Here is a 17,874-nt window from a genome sequence, read left to right as displayed (position 1 = left end):
ATGTATTTCTCTCTTCTGCTACTCCTTCCGTCCGCTGCCGCCGCTCCTGCCAGCCAGGGGACCAAGCTAGCTCCTCTCATTACTCCACCAGGCAATGTTATTGCAAATAGATACATTGTCAAGTTTAAAGAGTCTGCTGCTACTAGCTCAGTTAGCACGACTTTGCTAAATCTGAACGCTAAAGCAGACGCTGTGTACACAAATATATTCAATGGATTTTCCGGAACATTAAGTGCTACTGCTCTAGAACAGCTGCGTAATCACGTGGAGGTTAGTAAATTATGATAGTATACAATAGAACTACCCAGTCTAACATGTACCAGGTTGATTACATTGAACAAGACTCTGCTGTAACTATTCATGCCTTTATTGAGCAACCGGATGCACCATGGGGCATCAGCCGTATCTCCCACCAGCAAGGGGGTAATAGTACTTATGTATACGATGAAAGTGCTGGTAGTGGCACTTGCACCTACGTCATCGATACCGGTGTCGATGGCTCGCATCCTGTATGATTACCTTGTAACTGGAACCCTGCATGAGGTGTCTACTTTGCAATACTAACAAGCTCTGTAGGATTTCGAAGGCCGAGCATTCCAGATCAAGTCCTTTATCGAGGGACAAGACGGCGATGGCGACGGCCATGGCACTCACTGCGCAGGCACAATAGGCAGCAAGACTTATGGCATTGCTAAACAGACCACCATCTACGGAATTAAGGTCCTCGATAATGAAGGCTCCGGAACCATTTCAGGAGTCATCGCTGGCATGGACTTTGCTATGGCGGATTCTCAGACACGAAGTTGCCCTAAGGGCATCGTCGCTAACATGAGTTTGGGTGGCCGTTATTCCCTTACTCTTAACCGAGCCGCTGCTAGGTTAGTTGAGGCCGGTATATTTCTTGGTGTAGCTGCAGGAAACTCTAATTCAGATGCCTCCTACTACTCCCCTGCATCTGAGCCTACTGTATGCACGGTTGGCGCCACACAAATTGACGATTCTTTTGCTTCTTACTCTAATTATGGCTCTGTTGTCGATATTCTGGCCCCTGGGACTAATATTCTCTCAACCTGGATTGGCGGCCGAACCGTGAGCTGACTCAATGTCCTACAACCTTTCACTGACATGCACTAATTATCCCCGTTAGAATATCATCTCTGGCACGTCGATGGCTACGCCACACGTTGTAGGACTTGCTGCATACCTCGCAAGCCTGGAAGGCTTTCCCGGGTCACAGGCTCTTTGCGAGCGCATTCGTACCATTTCTACACAGGGCGCTATTACTAAACTTCCGCCTAAAACTACGAACTTTCTTGCCTTTAATGGCAACCCTTCCGCTTAAGTGTAAACTAGTATTGCTGCTGGGGTAATAGGCTCGACCTAATTCTATACAAGACCGGGTTGCCCTTATGGAACGATGCTCGTCGCGAGAATACCTCTCACAGCCTCTTGTTCCCAGCGCAAGGTCTGTTCGACACTATGTGCACAGCACCACTCGATGCACCGTGGGATATTTGATGTCGTTCGGACACATGCAATCATGCACATTTGCATTATCTGCAATTAATTTGGCAACGTTGGCCAACCTTTACTTAGGTTTTTGTATGCATTTTGTATGCATTTTCATTCGTACTCTCATTTGGCTCTTCTATAACTAGTTATTTATTAGGTACGCAGTGGAAGTAGTTGCTAGATAACCCTTGCTACTAGTACCTCAATTTAGCTCTATCTCAGTTACTAAATTAGGAGTTCCGAAAGAATAGTGGTAAATAGCTTATGCTTCTTTCCCTTAACCGAGGAGAGGAAGATATTCCGATTACAGAAGCCATAGTAAAAGTGGCAGCCAATAATAAGAGCAGCGGTAGCTCGTTTTAACGTCCTACCAGAAACCCGTCGACAGCAACGAGGCTATAAGCCCGCCGGTTTAAAGTATCCACATATGCTGGAAGATTTACTTTTTAGGCCACTAAATGACAAGGGTGCGCACCACTCAATTCAATTCACCAAGCGCCTCGGTTGCGTTGAGTTGACCTAGTCACAATGCTTTCCCGTGCAGTTGACCAATTAGGGCTCAAATTGAGTTGAATATTCACCAGTAAACGTCTTACACACAACCCGCGTATGTCTATTTTGCCTTCTGACTTTGGGCATTTTCGTCCGCTAATATCCTATCTATATCATTTGATCCCTTTCATAATCAGTAGTCCCCCGAACCGCACCCTCACCAAGAGGACTCTCCTCTTGTAGCGCTGGCGACCCCGGGTCAAGAATTCGGCATGGGGGGCAAGAGACCTCGTAAGTCGATAGTAGATCATGTATGAGTTGCCATGAATAATGTACGAGGAAAGACCCTACAGCCCGAACTTCGCATTTATAATGTAAATAACTAGACGGTGATATTCACGATATTTCCCGGATCCATACATTCGTCGGAAGTCCTTCCCATATTAAGATGCTTTTTCCCGAGAGGTACAACGCTCGCAGGCCGCTAGAACGCGTGCAGGAAAAGGTACAGATCTCGGCTTCTTACTGGGTCACTTGCCAAGTCTACAAGATCTATTGCAACAAAGCGATAGATGGTAAGATGCTTATTCAGATATGTTTAATAGGGAGCAATCTGTGCTAGGCCTGCTATAGTTCTTTGTCTCTTCGGTTAGCATTGTGACATTGCAACATTTTAACGCACAATAAGGTAGGGGTATTATTTTGCATTTATGTTATACTTTTAATTGGCAAAGGTATTTGGCTTATAGAGACAAAACGGAAATACACTGAACGGCTCTAATCTGTATCGGGCTGAGCCATTGATTTGCACTCGGCTGATGCCGATGCTAATAACGCCACCAAATAAAGGTCTCGCCTCTAACCCCTAAGCGTAGAAGTACGTAACTAACTAGCTAGCTCTCTCTGAGAGCTTTCGTTTCTTCTTCTGTTTAATGCAATCAATTTGTTGGCTTCCAAGCACGCTTTTGGCTGAGTAAGCCCCATGCCCCTTACAGCATGTGAGTGTCTTCGGGGAGTCCGGGCCTGGTACGGAAACCCCGATGTTGAGGACGATGGTGATAGCGAGGATAATAAGAATGGCGACAATGGGATCGTTGCATAGTAGGAAAATGTACTTTGTTCCTCTTCATGTTGCTTTAGCCTCATTCTTAGCGGTCTCGCTGGTCTGACCCCTGAGGCCAGACCAGACCATTCCGATCACTAATCCCCACCGACATCGTGTGGCGGATTTTGTGGAAACCAAGGCGCTATGTAAAAAAGATTCAACTAGTAGTCTATCGCAAATATTGCGACCCAACGGAGGGGATGTGCCGGCTTGTGCGGCGTCAACTTTTTGCATCCACGATTTTAGCTTATATGCTTATTGGCGAGGAGCAGCGAATAAACCTGGAGGGTGTTCTACTTGGGTGGAACTAACAACTCAGAGCTTCTAACACTGCCCGATTTTAACTGTTTGTTGGTTCTGTGCCGTGATGGCTAGCCAGAAATGCACGAGCGAACAAGACGACTTCCATCTTGCCTACTCTCACAAGGCCACAGGTGATATCAGGCACCGCAGCTACTGCGTGTCCGCACAGTGGCAGCCTCCTGGACATGTCAACTGGTGCAACTCTAGCTTGGCAAGCTAGAAATGCGTGGCAGCTGTGCGGCGTAGGTGTGCCGATCTTGAATGCGAGCCGGCTTCCGTTGCGATCTTACGCCCTTGGGCGGTCCGGCCGCTAGCTCGCACACCAGCATACCGCGCCAAGCTGGAAATCGATTGATCCATTGATTCGATCGCATGGCGGGGGTAGCGTGCCTATGGATGGTAGGTGATCAAGCAGTGAAGCAACCTGCTGCAGTAGACGCTTTTCGGCCATGAACATAGCCAATTGCGCCTGCTGTTGAAATTCGGATCTATTTGTTGGCACTGACAGCCACGATTTACCAATGACACCCAACCTATCCGCTCCACTGCTACGTGCCTATTGCAACAAGCTTCTCACGATAGTTGTGTGAGTTACTCTGTGTTGTAATTATTTATACTTGGTAGGTAGTAGTATTATTAAATGTTCTCTTGTGCGGAAGAGACGACTAGCTACGGGTTTGTTTACACCTATAGCTAATAGTACAGGTGTGCTAGCAATAAGCTTACTAAGCGCCAGTTAAGATCAGTTAAACGTATATAACGGCAAAGTTTAAATGTCTACCTTGTTGCTATAGGTACATAGTGGCTGTACGCAGTATACCACGAGGCTGGCTTAACAACCCCCTCGGTGCTCCCCGGGGGGGGGGTGGAACACATAATTGATACTTCTGCATAGACTGGGTGGTGAATGCTAGAGCTGTCCCATTCAGTCCGAGAGCCAGGGTGTAAATAACAATAGCACAAAGCCAATATACCCTTCGTTTGTCCAAATACCATCTACGCCAGCCACGCAGCAAGGCGTCAATTCTCTCCACCACCTCCTCTTCTCCCTCTTACCAATCTAAAGCAGCAAATCAAGTAGAGCATTTCCTGGTGTCGCAAGGTATAAAACCTACAAGGCGTAACATTCTGCCGCAAGGTTCTAATGTAAGCGCAGTCTGTTCCCCCATGAAACAACATGGCACCAACCTCAGCGACTTCTATATCGTTTTTTGAAATGAGCCGCGCGGCGCTTAGCTCCCTCGGGCTGTTTAATTTTCTCGTCGGCCTTGCCATTGCCGGCGTTATCAAGAGCCTCCCGTTTGTCCTGCTTGTGCCCGTCGTGGTCTCGGCTATGTGTGCGCTGGGCAACGGGCTAAGCTACTACGTCTACTATGTCGATAGCCCGGCCGTAAACAAGGGCGTTGCCTGCGCGTTTACAGATACCTTCTGGACAGTAAGTGTAGTATTTTACAGAGTGCGAAAGTCACACGCCCCGCTTACCATTCTGTCTTGTTTCCATTTTGCGTAAACTTCCCCATAATTAATGGAATGCTTCTATTCCCGTCTTCGCTAGCCAGCCATCCTGTTGTCCACTGACATAACTGCCGGGTAGATACAAGAAGTCGGGCTCCCCTTCTACGGCTACGCAATTTTGATCTACACGCTGCGTGGCGGCAAGCGCATCATCTTTATCGCCCTTTACTGGGTCTTTATATTTGTTGCCATTGCCGTCCGCAGTACCGTTATCGTGTTTAACGTGCTCGTTATGACCAACAACATATCGCTCAGGCACCATGCGGCCATCACCTCCCGCTTGCACATTGGGTACTTTGTGCCTATCGCTATAACCGAATGTCTTAGCGCCGTGTTTCTTCTGGGCCAGTTCCGCGCAGGCCTTCGCGAATCTGCATCGTCGCCATTAGGCCCGTCAAAGCTATACCCATACCTTATGCGCAGCACGGAGATCCGCGTTTCCATGCTCGCGCTTATCGGGGTCTCGCGCGCTATAACGTTCTCGTTTCACACGATAGGGCAGGAGGAAGGGGTAGCCGACCAGCTTGATATATTTGTGTATATGTTGCAGAGTTTTTTCCCTATTATTCTATAGTGAGTATTTTGTGTCTTATCTTTTCTTATTTATAATGTTAGATAATAGCCAGATATACTAATAAGAGACACGTAAACCTAGTGTTGATATTCTTGCCTCACGCCTCGTATTTTCCAACGAGTGTAGCACGAGAGGTAATAACCTTGGCACGGCAGTAATCGAGAATTGCGAACTACCAAGTCCAGCGTGCAACAAGTCTAGCGCGGCAGAGGCGAGCGGAGAACAACGCAAGTCCGCTGTAACGGTTCAAGCGAGTATATTAACAACTGGCTAGATGCCCTGTAACTTGGTATCTAAAGCTAAGTAGAATAGAAGCAAGAGATCAGAATGCTCTAAAGTGAGGGTGTTAGACTTGGGACCATTTTTAGTAGAATACAATCTCCATCTATATTTAGCTTCTAGTATATACTAGCGCATAACCACCAGTAATTCTTTATTAAAAACTATATATAGCTAGAAAATACTTAATTATTGTAGTTAAAGTAGTTTTTTTATTCGTTTTATTTAATGTAGCAGTTTTACCGGGATAAACCTGATAATATCTAAGGGTAAGATATAACCTACTTTCTTACCACGCCTGCTAGAATAATAGAAGCCCTAATATAATACAGATTAATTACTTAGTTTATTTAGCTGTATAAATAAGGATTCCTAAAGCTAATTACCCTAATCTACTTCTTTACAGCAATATAGCTAGTAGATATATTCTATTTTATAAAGAAAGAGTAATAACGTAAGTGCATATTAGATGCAGTAGCATATTAGATATACTACCCTACTCTACTCTAATACTATTTTATATTATATTATAATTTTCTCTATAACTAGTAATGCAATAGAAAAGCAGTAATAACTAGCTATTTCTAGCCCTTAGAGCTATAGAAAATAACCCTTATTAAGTATATTATTAAGGTAGGGTTAGACTTAGGTTATAGGAAACTTAGTGCAAATAAAAGTGTAGTTACTAATAGATAGAAAGCATATAGGTTACCTTAGAAGTAATAAGACTATAATATATAGCGCAAAAATTTAGCTATATACTAAATAGGTAGATAATAGTATACTCTAATGCTTTTTATCTATTTTAATATAGGTTTAGTTTATCTTATATAAGTTACTTATCTCTCTAGTATTAATAGTATAAATATTTATTAAGTTAGATTAAATTAGGTTAATATATAGGATAAATTAATAGTAGGCTAACTTATTATACTATTTCTATATAAGATAAAGCTAAGAGACTTATTAGCTTTTAAAGTCTAATTAGTACTCTTATTATTTACTTTATATATCTAATTAGAGCTTAAAACTTAGTTAGTAATCCTACTAGCTAAGAGAATAAGTAGCCTTATAAGTTAAGAAGATATAAATAAAGGCCTATATATTATAAGCTCTATATATTATATATATTAGTAGTATTTAAGCTAAAGCTAAGAAAAGTAAAAGTAAATAGAGAGTAAAAAGAGAGAATAATAGTAGTAATTAGAGTAAGAATAGATTATTATTCTATTAAAAATATACTCTAGATAAAAGCTATATAAGATTAATACTTTAATACTATAAAGACTTAAAGACTAAGTATTATACTATATAAAGACTATCTATTTTTTATATACTAGGCTTAACCTAGAGAGAATAAAGTTAAATAGTATATTAACTACTAAAAATAGGTTATATAAAGCTTATAGTAAAGCATATTAAAGAAAGAAAAGAGCAAGAAAGGCTCTATTTATAGTAGTAAAAGCAAGCTATAGTTAAGAAATAATAAATAGAGCTTTTTACTAAAGCTACCTAAATGCTAATAGTATATATTATTAAAACTAAGATTACTAACCTAATTTGCCCTTCTAATACTATTACTAATCTTAACCTATACTTATAAGCTGCCTAAGAGAATAATAATAATAGTAATAGCTTTAAGTTATCTATAAATAATAGCATATAGTTAAATAATAACTAGCAGTAATGAGTTGCAACTTTTTCGAAGAAAGTGTGTTTCCGGGTTTAGGGCTGGAAGGTACTGTGGTAGTGGCAATTTGCGCGGGAAATTACCTGCGGTAGGGGTTAAGGCAGGTTTGGTGTTAACGTGAAAGTGAATTTTAATAAAAGGGAAGGATATAATTAGGTAGGGGAGGCAGCTAGCTAAATTAGAGGGGATAGGGAGCTATCTATCTATCTCTCTCTCTCTCTCTATATATAGGTTAAAGGTTAAAGGTTAGAGAGAGAGAGGGAAAAAAGAAAATATAATAGGAAGCCTACATATAAATATAGCTAAAAGAAGAATATATATAGTGCGCACAGATATATAATATATAAATATAGGGTAATAAAATATATAAGTTAGTTAGTAACTATAACTAACTAACTAGTTATATATAGTAAAATATAAATAGAGGGTAAGAGCTTATTCTATACCTATCTCTAACTCTACCTAATAGAGAGTAGGTAAAGAAAAGAACTAATATATTGCTAAGAATATGGGAAATAGGTCTTAATAACTTTATATATAATGTAGAGCACTAGGTTGTTATTTATTAACTATATAGCACATATCTGGCCTCTTATACAAGGGGATAGGAGTAATACCTATAGGCTAGGCTGCATTGCATAAAGGGCAATTAATTAAAGGCTACAGTTAAGCTACTATAGAGCTTTAACTTGTAGTTAACATTAGAGCTCTGCTAATAGAGGCTAGACAGGAAGATAGCCTGCCCGCAGATTAAGGGTTTAATAGTGTTTAGCAGCTATTACTATACGTGCAGCAGTAATAATAGGTATAACTTTTACACGTAGAGGCTAGGTAAAATGCGTAAGTATATATTAGCTTATAGAAAGAAGGCATTATAGCACTATGCAAGCAAGCATCTGCTCTAGAGAGAGTGCTTGCTTTAGATATATTTTACAGCTAAGAGTCTAATTAACTACTTTATTATTTCACAGGATAGGGAAGAAAGAGAGGACAAACGCGCGTTATTATTATTGCTATTGCCTTTATTGCAAATAAGCTTAACAAGTAATAATATAGCACTATAGGTATTAGCTATAGTGGGACTAGCACTATTATTACTAGAGATATAACTATTTAAAGGGCTAAGGCAGGACGTTTAGAAGGCAGCACGCAACCTAGATATTAAGGCAGTAGTAGTAGAGAATGCTAGCAATAGGCAGGCTAATTAAGAACCTTAGTTAGTCTATATAGGGTTTCCTATGCACCTATAAGAGCTTTAAGACGCTAAAATTAGATTGTCTTTCTAGCTCCTAAAGAAGGCAAATACCCTACTCTAGGGCAAGTCTAGCAGCAAAAAGGCAAAGGTAGTAGAAGAAGAAGATAAGTAAGGGGAGGAATAAGATAATACTAAAGAGAAGAACCTCTAGCATATACTAGTAATAGCAGAGTATTTATTTAGAAATACATATAGCTTAGTATTAGACTAGTCTCTAGAATAGGTAATAATGCATTAGCGCGTATAGAGACTAAGCAACTTTATATAGAGCGCAAGCAAGAAGGGGAAGAATATTGCCTTTTGCCTATTTAAGAATAAGTTAATATTAGCAATATACTTTTAAATAATAAAAGAGCTACTAGTATACTTCTACTATGTGGTATATTGTGAGGATAGATACTTTAAGTAGGAAATAGTAGAGAATAAGAAGGAGCACAAGAAGGAGAATAATAATAGAAGGGCTTAGATCTTGCTATAGGATATAGTAGAAGTAACTAGGAAGTAGAAGTAGGTAATAATTAAGATGCTTAGTATAGCCTAGAAGGAACGTAAGAGAGATAAGGGCAACGCGAAAGAGAAAGATAACTATAAGAAAGATAAAGCGCAAAGCTCTAGATTAATATATAAGATCTATAGGTTCTATATTGCCTTAATTTACCATACTATTAGCAGCAAATAGTTCTAGTTGCTTGTGATAAGTTTCTATGCTATACTAAGTCGCAGAACTATTAAGAGTAAGAGGGAAGTTAGGAAGAAAAAGAAGAAAAATAAGGCTAGAGAGACAGGCAATACTAAGCTAGATAAGACTACCTAGCAGTATAAGAAACTAAGCTATTAGCATAAACTAGGCAATTATAGCAGTAACTTATTAGCACTAGTTTAGATAGTATAGCTCTTAATATTTAAGTTAGTATGCTTCTATAAGAAGAACATAAATAGGGATAAGAACTAGATCCTGCTTGTGGTTAAAATCTTTTATAGGGACTTTATATACTAGGTAGGAGAGATAGCATTTAGCTATATTCTATAATAGCAACTCTACCTATCTATAGTAGCTAAGTTAGGCTTTAGCAGGAACCAGGCATGCTAGTTACTTAATAGAGAGAAGATTAAGTTAGAAAGCATAAAGCTACATATAGGGCAAGTATTAGATCTAGTTATATTAGAGTATTAAAGAGCATGCGCTCTACTATATAACAAGCTATTATTTAGGGTAAGGGGTATTATGCTAGTTAAGGCATAGAGGCTTTATAACAATTTAGACCTAGAAGACTATAAGGGGTTATAGTTAATAGATATAAGAAATATAAACCTACTTAATAGTAGATAATATATGCTACTATAGCAGATTAAGAAGAGGTTAGATCTTTATTAGATTTTTATAGGGGGCAGTAATAGCAATAAGAATAGGGATAAGATATAACTCTACTAGAAGGCAATAGCTATATATAAAACATATATATAGGAGTTTCTAAAGCTTTTAGTTCTAATGCTTTATATATTGCCTATGCCCCCTATAAGGGCACTAGAACTATTAACTATTATATATGCTAATAGCTCTTAGCATTATAGTATACTAATATAGGAGAGTATACTTATGGTTTATATATGCTACTATAAGAGCTAGAAGCTAATAGGTTAGGCTATAGAGAATATTTGCTTTATCCTAAATGCTATTGCAAAACTAGTACTCATATTTCTAGCTCTAGTTTAGCTGCTATAGCAGATATTCCTACGGCAGGTTAAGCTAGGTGCTTTATTATTACTATATCTCTTTTTGTTGTTAGATAGTAAGGTCTAGAGGGATAAGCTAGTCTTAAAGTGCCTTAGCTAGGCCTATAAGCGTGCTAAAGTGCCTAAGTTTAAAGTCACGTGGTAGAGGCAAGCTATAGCGTTAATTACAAAAGAGAAGTTTACACTAAAGGAGCGTATTAACTTTAACATAGAGGACATTATAGCATTAGAAACCATAGAGAAGGAGGAGGCAATAGTAGACCTAGTAGAGGCAAGTAACCACTTATTCTAAACATTTAACCACGCATATATAGGCTCTATAATATTAATAATAAGCACGCTATTATACCGCGCATACTAGGCATTACTAAGCTAGCGATTACTATTCTAGGTAGATAAGCTACTAGCCTAAGAGATTACTAGGGTTAGTAGAAGTAAGAGGCTACTAGGATAATTAAGTATAGGCTTTAATAAAGCAGACAGGCAAACGCTTAGAGCATACAAGAAGGTAAGGCTTTAGTCTAGACTACTATATAAGGAGAAGGTTCTATTAGCAATAGCCTACAGGTTATATAACAATCTAGATCTACTACTTTAATAGCTAGGATAGCGTGATGCTATGCTAGTATCTATAGGACTAAACGCAATAGAGCAGGTTATTATTATGCTAGTAATAGGTTCTAGTAAGTTGCTTATTATTATAGTAGTAGCTATACTTAAAGGTGCTATAATAATAATTATAGTTCTACCTACTATTACATTAAGAAGTAATATGCTAGACTAGCTAGGTAAGATAGGCATTAGAACTATTATATAGATACTAGGTTAGATAAGGTTAGTGCTGCTAGTTCTTATGTTAGCAAAGGCTACATGCACGGAGGGGTTTATAGGATATACCACCTAGCTTAATTCATAATAGCAGTTAGACTAGATTATTATTAATAAGTGTTACCTAACTATTACGGCTAATAACTACTAGGAGAGCATAAAGCAGCTTAGCTAGCATGTGCAGCAGGTGCCCACGCAGACTATCTGGTTAATAGTAATACTACTGCCACTTTTTAAGCTAGGATTTATAGAATATAACCTATTAGTAAGGCCACACATAATTAGGGAGTTAATAAACCGTTCTAATATATAATATAGTATATACTGCTTCTAGGGCCTAGGTGAGCTGTAATTAAGAGCAGTAAAGCTAGTATAATCATGTATTATAGTGATTAAAAGCTATACTAGCATTAGTAGCAATAATAATTATAAGGAGGAAAGCATAGCTAATAGAATAAACGCAAGGATTATTATCTACTGCTAGATAGTAGATCTAATAAAAGAGCTATCTAAAGATCTAGGGTGTCTATTCTACACAGGTAACCGTAAATACATAAATAAGGAGGAGAAGGACGCGGCTATTAAGTAGTAGCTAGGGCTAACTAGGTTGCTAGTAATAGTAGTAATAGATATATTTATTATTAGTTTTAATTACGTAGAAGTAAGATATATTATTTATGCAGGCTAGCTATGCTATATAATAGATTTCTCGCAGGCATTAGGAAGGGCTAGTTAGGATAGCAAACTGGCAAAGTCTATAGTGCTACTAAGTAGTGTATAGCAGCCAAATATAGCCGGTTAGAAGCTAGAGGATATAGACAAGAAATTAATGCAGCTATATTTAACAGGGAAGCACTATTTACGCGCTATTATAAGCTAGTTCTTAGACGCAAGATTAGACTAGCAATAGTGTATAGAAGGTAAAGATAAGCTATATAGTGCGTGCCTAAGGCACTATACTAACTAGAGGCTAGCTAGACTTATATTTAGCTTGCTATAGCAAGAGAAAGACGCAGCTATAGAGACTTACAGGAAGGAGCATGCTAGTAGCTATAGTAGTAATAATAGCAAAAATAGATAGGTAAAACCCCTAATAGCCGGTAAAGCTATACAGTATATAGGACTAAGAGAGGTGCTTTGCTAGACCGCAATATAGGAGGAGATAATAAGCTAGTTTAAGGCTAATATAGAGCTTATATATAGCTGCTACCTACTTTATTGTGTGTAAAGGAAGCTATTTAATCACCTAGTAGGGTTATATAGTTAGCATATATAGTGGTTTAATATAAAAGCTACAGCAATATAATTATATAGGCAAGATAGCAGGCTATAGATGCCAGATTATACAGTTTGCTTCTTTTGCTATATACCATAGACAATATACCGTAGGGCAGATCTAGAGGTAGAAAGCAATAAGCCTAAGAATAGCAATAAAAGACTAAAGATAGTAGAGTATTAGTTTTAGAATATAATTATACTATTATATTATAGAGCATTCTTCTATTCTATATTATATAAGTTAATTATAAAACACTTTAGGCATTTTAGTTATATTAATAAGTATATATAGTAGCTTAGAGAGGCAGCTTTACTAGGTAGTATAACATATATTTAGGCAAACTATATAGCAGTATAATTACTTGCTAATCTTAGGTAGGATAGAGGTAGTTTTAGTTATATTTTAATATATAGTTAAGTTTAATGCTAATACTTATGTATTAACTTATAGCTATTTCTAGATAAGTTATTAACTATACTAAATATATTTCTATACTGCTAGTCTAAACTATTCCTATATAAATTATAGACCTGCTATTAAAAACATAGGGTTAGATTTCTATTAGAGTTAGGGTTTAGGGTTAGCAAAATAAGCATAGGACAGGCATAAAAATAATATAGTTATAAAGCATAGTATAACCACAGTTAAATAAGGTAATTTTAACTAGAGGTTAAATATAAGTAGTGTATAATTATGATTTTTTTATTTAAAGAAAAGCCTATTAATATAGTTTTATTAGCAAGAATCCCTGCTAGTTAGACAAAAATAAGCTAATAGTTTTATACCTAGAACGCTATAATATAGGTAGATATATTCCGCGTAAATTAGTTTCCGTGATAGAACCTATAGACCTAGCAATTAAGATCTAGAAGAGTAAAGAGAAGAGCAATAAAGAGGAGAGCAAAAAGCAGAGAAGTAAATAAAGAGAGAGAATAGACATTAAGTTAGTAATCCTATAGTATAATCCTATGTATTTATTCTAGAGCCTACACTAGATAGCTATACTATAGAGCTATTTATCTAGTTACAGAAATATCTAATTATAATATATAAGATATATAAGTTTATATATATTACTAATAAAGTAACTAGCTATTTAAAAGATTAGCATGTATCTATTAAGCCTAAGGAAAGAAAATAGATTGCAGTCTAGGTTAGTTTAATTGTAGATATTATTTATAATTAAGCTAGGTTAGTATAGTTTAAGTTCCTAGCGCTAATAACAGATATAATTCCATTTATTATAGCAGTAAAGAATAATAGTTTATAATATAACGTAGAGATATACTAGTATATAACCTATATAGAACGCAAAATGTAAAGGTATAGCTAAGAATAGTATGGGTGGATTTTTAAACGTAATAAGAGAGTAAGTATAGTATAGCAAGCTAAATAAAGCGCGGGATAGCCTATAGATAATAAGCATTTTATGTTAGCGGTTTTTTTAGTTGCGCGTAGCTAGTAGGTAGTTTAAGGTTAGCCAAGCTAGCTAGAAACCAGAAAGACATCTAATAGAAGCCTAGAATATTATTAAATAAATAAAGCGTATCTATTAGAGCTAGGTAGAGCGGTTTAAGCCTAGGCGCTATTGACGGGTATATCAGACTGAATTCTTTTCAATTTTGTAAGGGAGTGGGGTAAAAGGGTCAGGGTTTTTCACTCCAAATTCTTCAGACAGATGTCTAAGGCAGAGTCAGGGTCAGGGTCAGAGTAAAGGTCAGAGTTAGGGTCAGAGTATCGTGGATTGGGGTCTGAGTGAGGGACAGAGTATCGAGTATTACGGTCTTAGTACGGACTGGATTACAGGTCAGTAACACGCCAAAGGACCAAAAGGTGCTAACGGTTAGTGAAAGAAAATAGGTTTATCATTTGAGTAAGTCTACGTAAACCGTCATTGAACCGCGTACCATCGATGAGCACACTAGCGAGTGATATCGCGCCGCTGCGTAAGGTAAGGTTTACAATCATTATAAAAGCCAGTGGGAGACAGTCCGTAGAACCAGCGTAACCCAACGCGGGCTAACAAAGATCTAATAGCATATATATAAAAAAAGGCATATAAGGCAGCTACATAAAGCATATATAGAGTCCACGGCGCGCCCCAGTATTGACCGTGATGACAGCGCACTACTGGCGAGAGCGTTATTCTGCATACCCAAGAATTAACTGTGAAAGTTACGTAAAATTGGCAAGACTTTTTACTTTGATTGATTTGGTTGTCGGGGCAGGGTCAGAGTAAGGGCCAGAGTATCGAGTTTTAGGGCCAGGTCTGGGTCAGGGTCAGAGTACGGGGTCAGAGTACGGGGTCAGAGTAACACGCCAGAGAACGAAAAGGGGCTACCGAATGAGGCACCCCATAAGACAACATAAATAAATCGTTCTTTGCCCACGTATGATGATAGCTCACTATGATCATCTGCAGCACATAAACAAAAAGAACAAGAATGGACAAGCACATCCAGATCAACGGAGCTTACAATCTTGTGGTTTGTCTAGATTGCAAACGTGCATTAACGCCAGGCGATGGGGCAATCGGCCATCTACGAAATGTGCATCAAGTTTCGGGCGCTAATTTGAAAGAAATCGAAGACTACTTGGCTCTGGGACAGGCAAACAATCCAAAGACCATCGAACTTCCGCCCAATGGTGGGCCGAAGCAACCAGTGATTCCGGTCGTAGATGGGTTTAAGTGCAGAGGCTGCTCATTTATCACAACGTCGGAGAAATCAGCGAACATTCACTGGAGAACTGTGCCACATACGTTAGAGGGTCATCGCTATACCAAGGTTCGTGTTCAATCGTGGATGGGTGGGAAATATGCGCGCTACTGGACAGTGGGCAACGAAGGGTACGACCCAACCACCGACATCGACGCACGAGATGAAGCAGGCAACGAGAGAAGTGTGAGCGTACTCGAGCAGCTTCTGCGAAAGGGAGCAAAGCGAATACGTGATTCCAACGCGCAGTGGTACCGGGCCGGGCAGGCGCAACAAGGTGCGGACTACGATAATGAATTCGTCAAGGAGATGCGTTGGATCAAGTTCACCGAAGAAAAGGACCGAGCCGTCATTGCCGCCGCCACAAGATGGGTCAAGGCCAAGGCGATGGATGGGACCATACAAGAAGCATTGGAAGCAGACACTGGTTTGACGGCACAACTTACAATGCTATGCGACAGCATCAAGCGAGAAGTCAAGCGATGCGAGCCACGAATATATGCCGTTCCCAAACCCATTCTGCAACGACTACACGGAATTGAAGGGGGCAAAAGCAACCCGATACCGTTCAGAATGAACGAAGACACCGATACGCTGCAAAAATACAGCATTGTGTGCCAGCGATATCTCTGTTTATGCTGGCGAGCGTATAAGCTTGGACGGGAAGAAGCAGAAGCCAAACTCGGGATGCGGTTCACAGATGAGCAGTGGGGTTTGCTGTGCGACATGGACCGTGTGCTACAAGAGATGGATGGAAATAGATTAGATGGCGGCGAAAGTTCAGATGGTTATGACAGCGACACGGGCGGCTTTATACGAAGCAGCCAACCTGATATGAGACGGCCGGGGGGTCAGGCCGAGCTGGATGTGATCTTGTTCAAGTTTATTATTGCATCCATCAAGACGAAAGTTGGCGGCGCTATGTACACCAACGCATTGCTGTGCTTCTTTGCGGCGACAGCCATTAGAGAAGGCGGCAATGGATTTCTGCCCGCAGGTGTATTTACAGCGACGGTGGCGGCGATGCTGTGGATCTTGCGACTGTTTTTTCTGGAGGATTCATTCCAAGACATGCCGCTGAATGTAGAGGACATCTCAGTAGAAAAGATGGAGTGGTTCACGGAGCAGCACGCCGAGTGGCTGTCTGTCGACCGGTTCACGGTGGTCGGGACCATGATTAGCTGGATGGCGTATGGCAAGGGACATAGGAACAAGACTATGGCGACACCAAGCGTACGTTGGACAGACGACTATGAGACGCTCATCCATAACGGGGAAGATATACGGATCCATGAGTTTCAACGGGCGGCGTACCGGTTAAAGCTGCGTATTGATCATCTCATGGGGAGGTTGCTTGGAGATAGGTGGTCGACGATTGGACCCAACATCGACATGGAGGGCATCCGCGACGACATGACATATCTCGGTGCCGGGCAATCATTTGCCACGAACAAGGCCAACGAGTGGCTTCGGAGTGGGCCGGAGCTAGCTATCAAGGCTGCGCAGTCGATGCTCTTTGATCCAAGGACGAACTCGTGGAAGAAGAAGGGAGTGACGAAGTGGTTGAGAGATCTACGGCAGCTGAAAGAACTGCTTATGCCGGGATGCCATGTGTGGCCCGGGATGCCAGGTCGTGGACCAGAGGTGAGCACAATGAGGCACTGCGATGGACTACAGGTGATGCGGAACATTTTTCTATACAGCGGGTCGGTTATGATTGTAACAGATCGCGACAAGACCAAGTCGATCCGCGACATGGGCCGCAAGGTCGCACGGTTTCTGCCAGACGATATGGGCCGTGTACTCGTAGCATACATTGCGTGGCTGCTGCCGGCAGAAGAGTTTCTAGAGCAAGAATTGAAGCTCCCGGCAACGCCGCCGAGTATCAAGGAATTTATGTGGAGGCACGGTCCGTCAGGGAGGTGGAAGACGGAGAAGCTGAGCTCTCTGCTCGCACGCGAGATAGGAACCGGGCTTGGTGTGCGTATGGGCACGGCGAGATACCGAATGATTGTTATAGAGATGGGCCGGATCGTGGATGGGTTAGTCTTGGAGGAATGGGAAAAAAAGATTGAGGATGACAACCATGACGGGATCGAGTTGGATGAGCTCTCAGGCGAAATGCTGCACATTGGCGGAAGCTGGAACATTATATGGGATTTACAAAGCACACACGGAACAAGAACAGCTCGACAGAGCTACGCTGTGCACATTGGCATGCCAGGCCACCTGCACCCGATGCTAATCCGTCGATATCATGAGGTCAGCCGGTTATGGCATTTGTTTCTCGAAAAGGGTAACCCGCGAAAAACATGGGGGAACCGAGCACGGGGAGACGAGCACGAAAGCAACAAGAAAGCAGATACGGAGAATATCGAGGCGGCAACGCTTGCCGCGCTACAAGAGCTCGAAGGCAGCACCGCGACGTGGCGATCGGCGAAGCAGGAGGAGTGTATGCACGCAATCATGAGACTAGAAGGTGCACGGCATCTGGTTTGTGTACTGCCAACGGGAGCAGGGAAGAGCAATTTGTTCATGGTCCCAGCGATGATGCGGGGACAAGGGACAACCGTTGTCGTCGTGCCATTCTC

At 40.5% G+C, this 17,874-nt stretch overlaps 4 protein-coding genes across 4 annotated transcripts in view; 3 read left to right on the top strand and 1 right to left on the bottom strand.

The window, feature by feature from the left end:
- Positions 1 to 1,342, top strand: VFPPC_00003 (subtilisin-like protease PR1I; the record flags this gene model as incomplete). Its single annotated transcript, XM_018280110.1, has 4 exons — positions 1 to 270; positions 324 to 509; positions 577 to 1,089; positions 1,148 to 1,342. The coding sequence occupies 4 exons, from the start codon at positions 1 to 3 to the stop codon at positions 1,340 to 1,342; spliced, it is 1,164 nt and encodes a 387-aa protein (XP_018148010.1).
- A 1,788-nt stretch (positions 1,343 to 3,130) lies between these two features.
- Positions 3,131 to 3,343, bottom strand: VFPPC_17434 (hypothetical protein; the record flags this gene model as incomplete). The annotated part of the gene is made up of 1 exon (XM_022429144.1): positions 3,131 to 3,343. One exon carries the CDS (start codon positions 3,341 to 3,343, stop codon positions 3,131 to 3,133), a length of 213 nt encoding a protein of 70 aa, XP_022285839.1.
- A 1,246-nt stretch (positions 3,344 to 4,589) lies between these two features.
- On the top strand, positions 4,590 to 5,775 carry VFPPC_15046 (hypothetical protein; the record flags this gene model as incomplete). Its single annotated transcript, XM_018292799.1, has 3 exons — positions 4,590 to 4,847; positions 5,007 to 5,500; positions 5,583 to 5,775. 3 exons carry the CDS (start codon positions 4,590 to 4,592, stop codon positions 5,773 to 5,775), a joined length of 945 nt encoding a protein of 314 aa, XP_018148008.1.
- Positions 5,776 to 15,010: 9,235 nt separating this feature from the next.
- VFPPC_17435 (hypothetical protein) overlaps positions 15,011 to 17,874 on the top strand; it is a gene marked incomplete at both ends in the record, with an annotated part of 3,056 nt that continues 192 nt past the window's right edge. The window contains one exon of the mRNA XM_022429145.1: positions 15,011 to 17,735. Coding sequence (XP_022285838.1) covers positions 15,011 to 17,735 — 2,725 coding nt within the window. The remainder of the gene's footprint in view (positions 17,736 to 17,874) is intronic.

Source organism: Pochonia chlamydosporia, chromosome 1 (assembly GCF_001653235.2).
Source record: "Pochonia chlamydosporia 170 chromosome 1, whole genome shotgun sequence".
NCBI classification, from domain to species: domain Eukaryota; kingdom Fungi; phylum Ascomycota; class Sordariomycetes; order Hypocreales; family Clavicipitaceae; genus Pochonia; species Pochonia chlamydosporia.
This window is presented reverse-complemented; position numbering and strand designations above follow the sequence as displayed.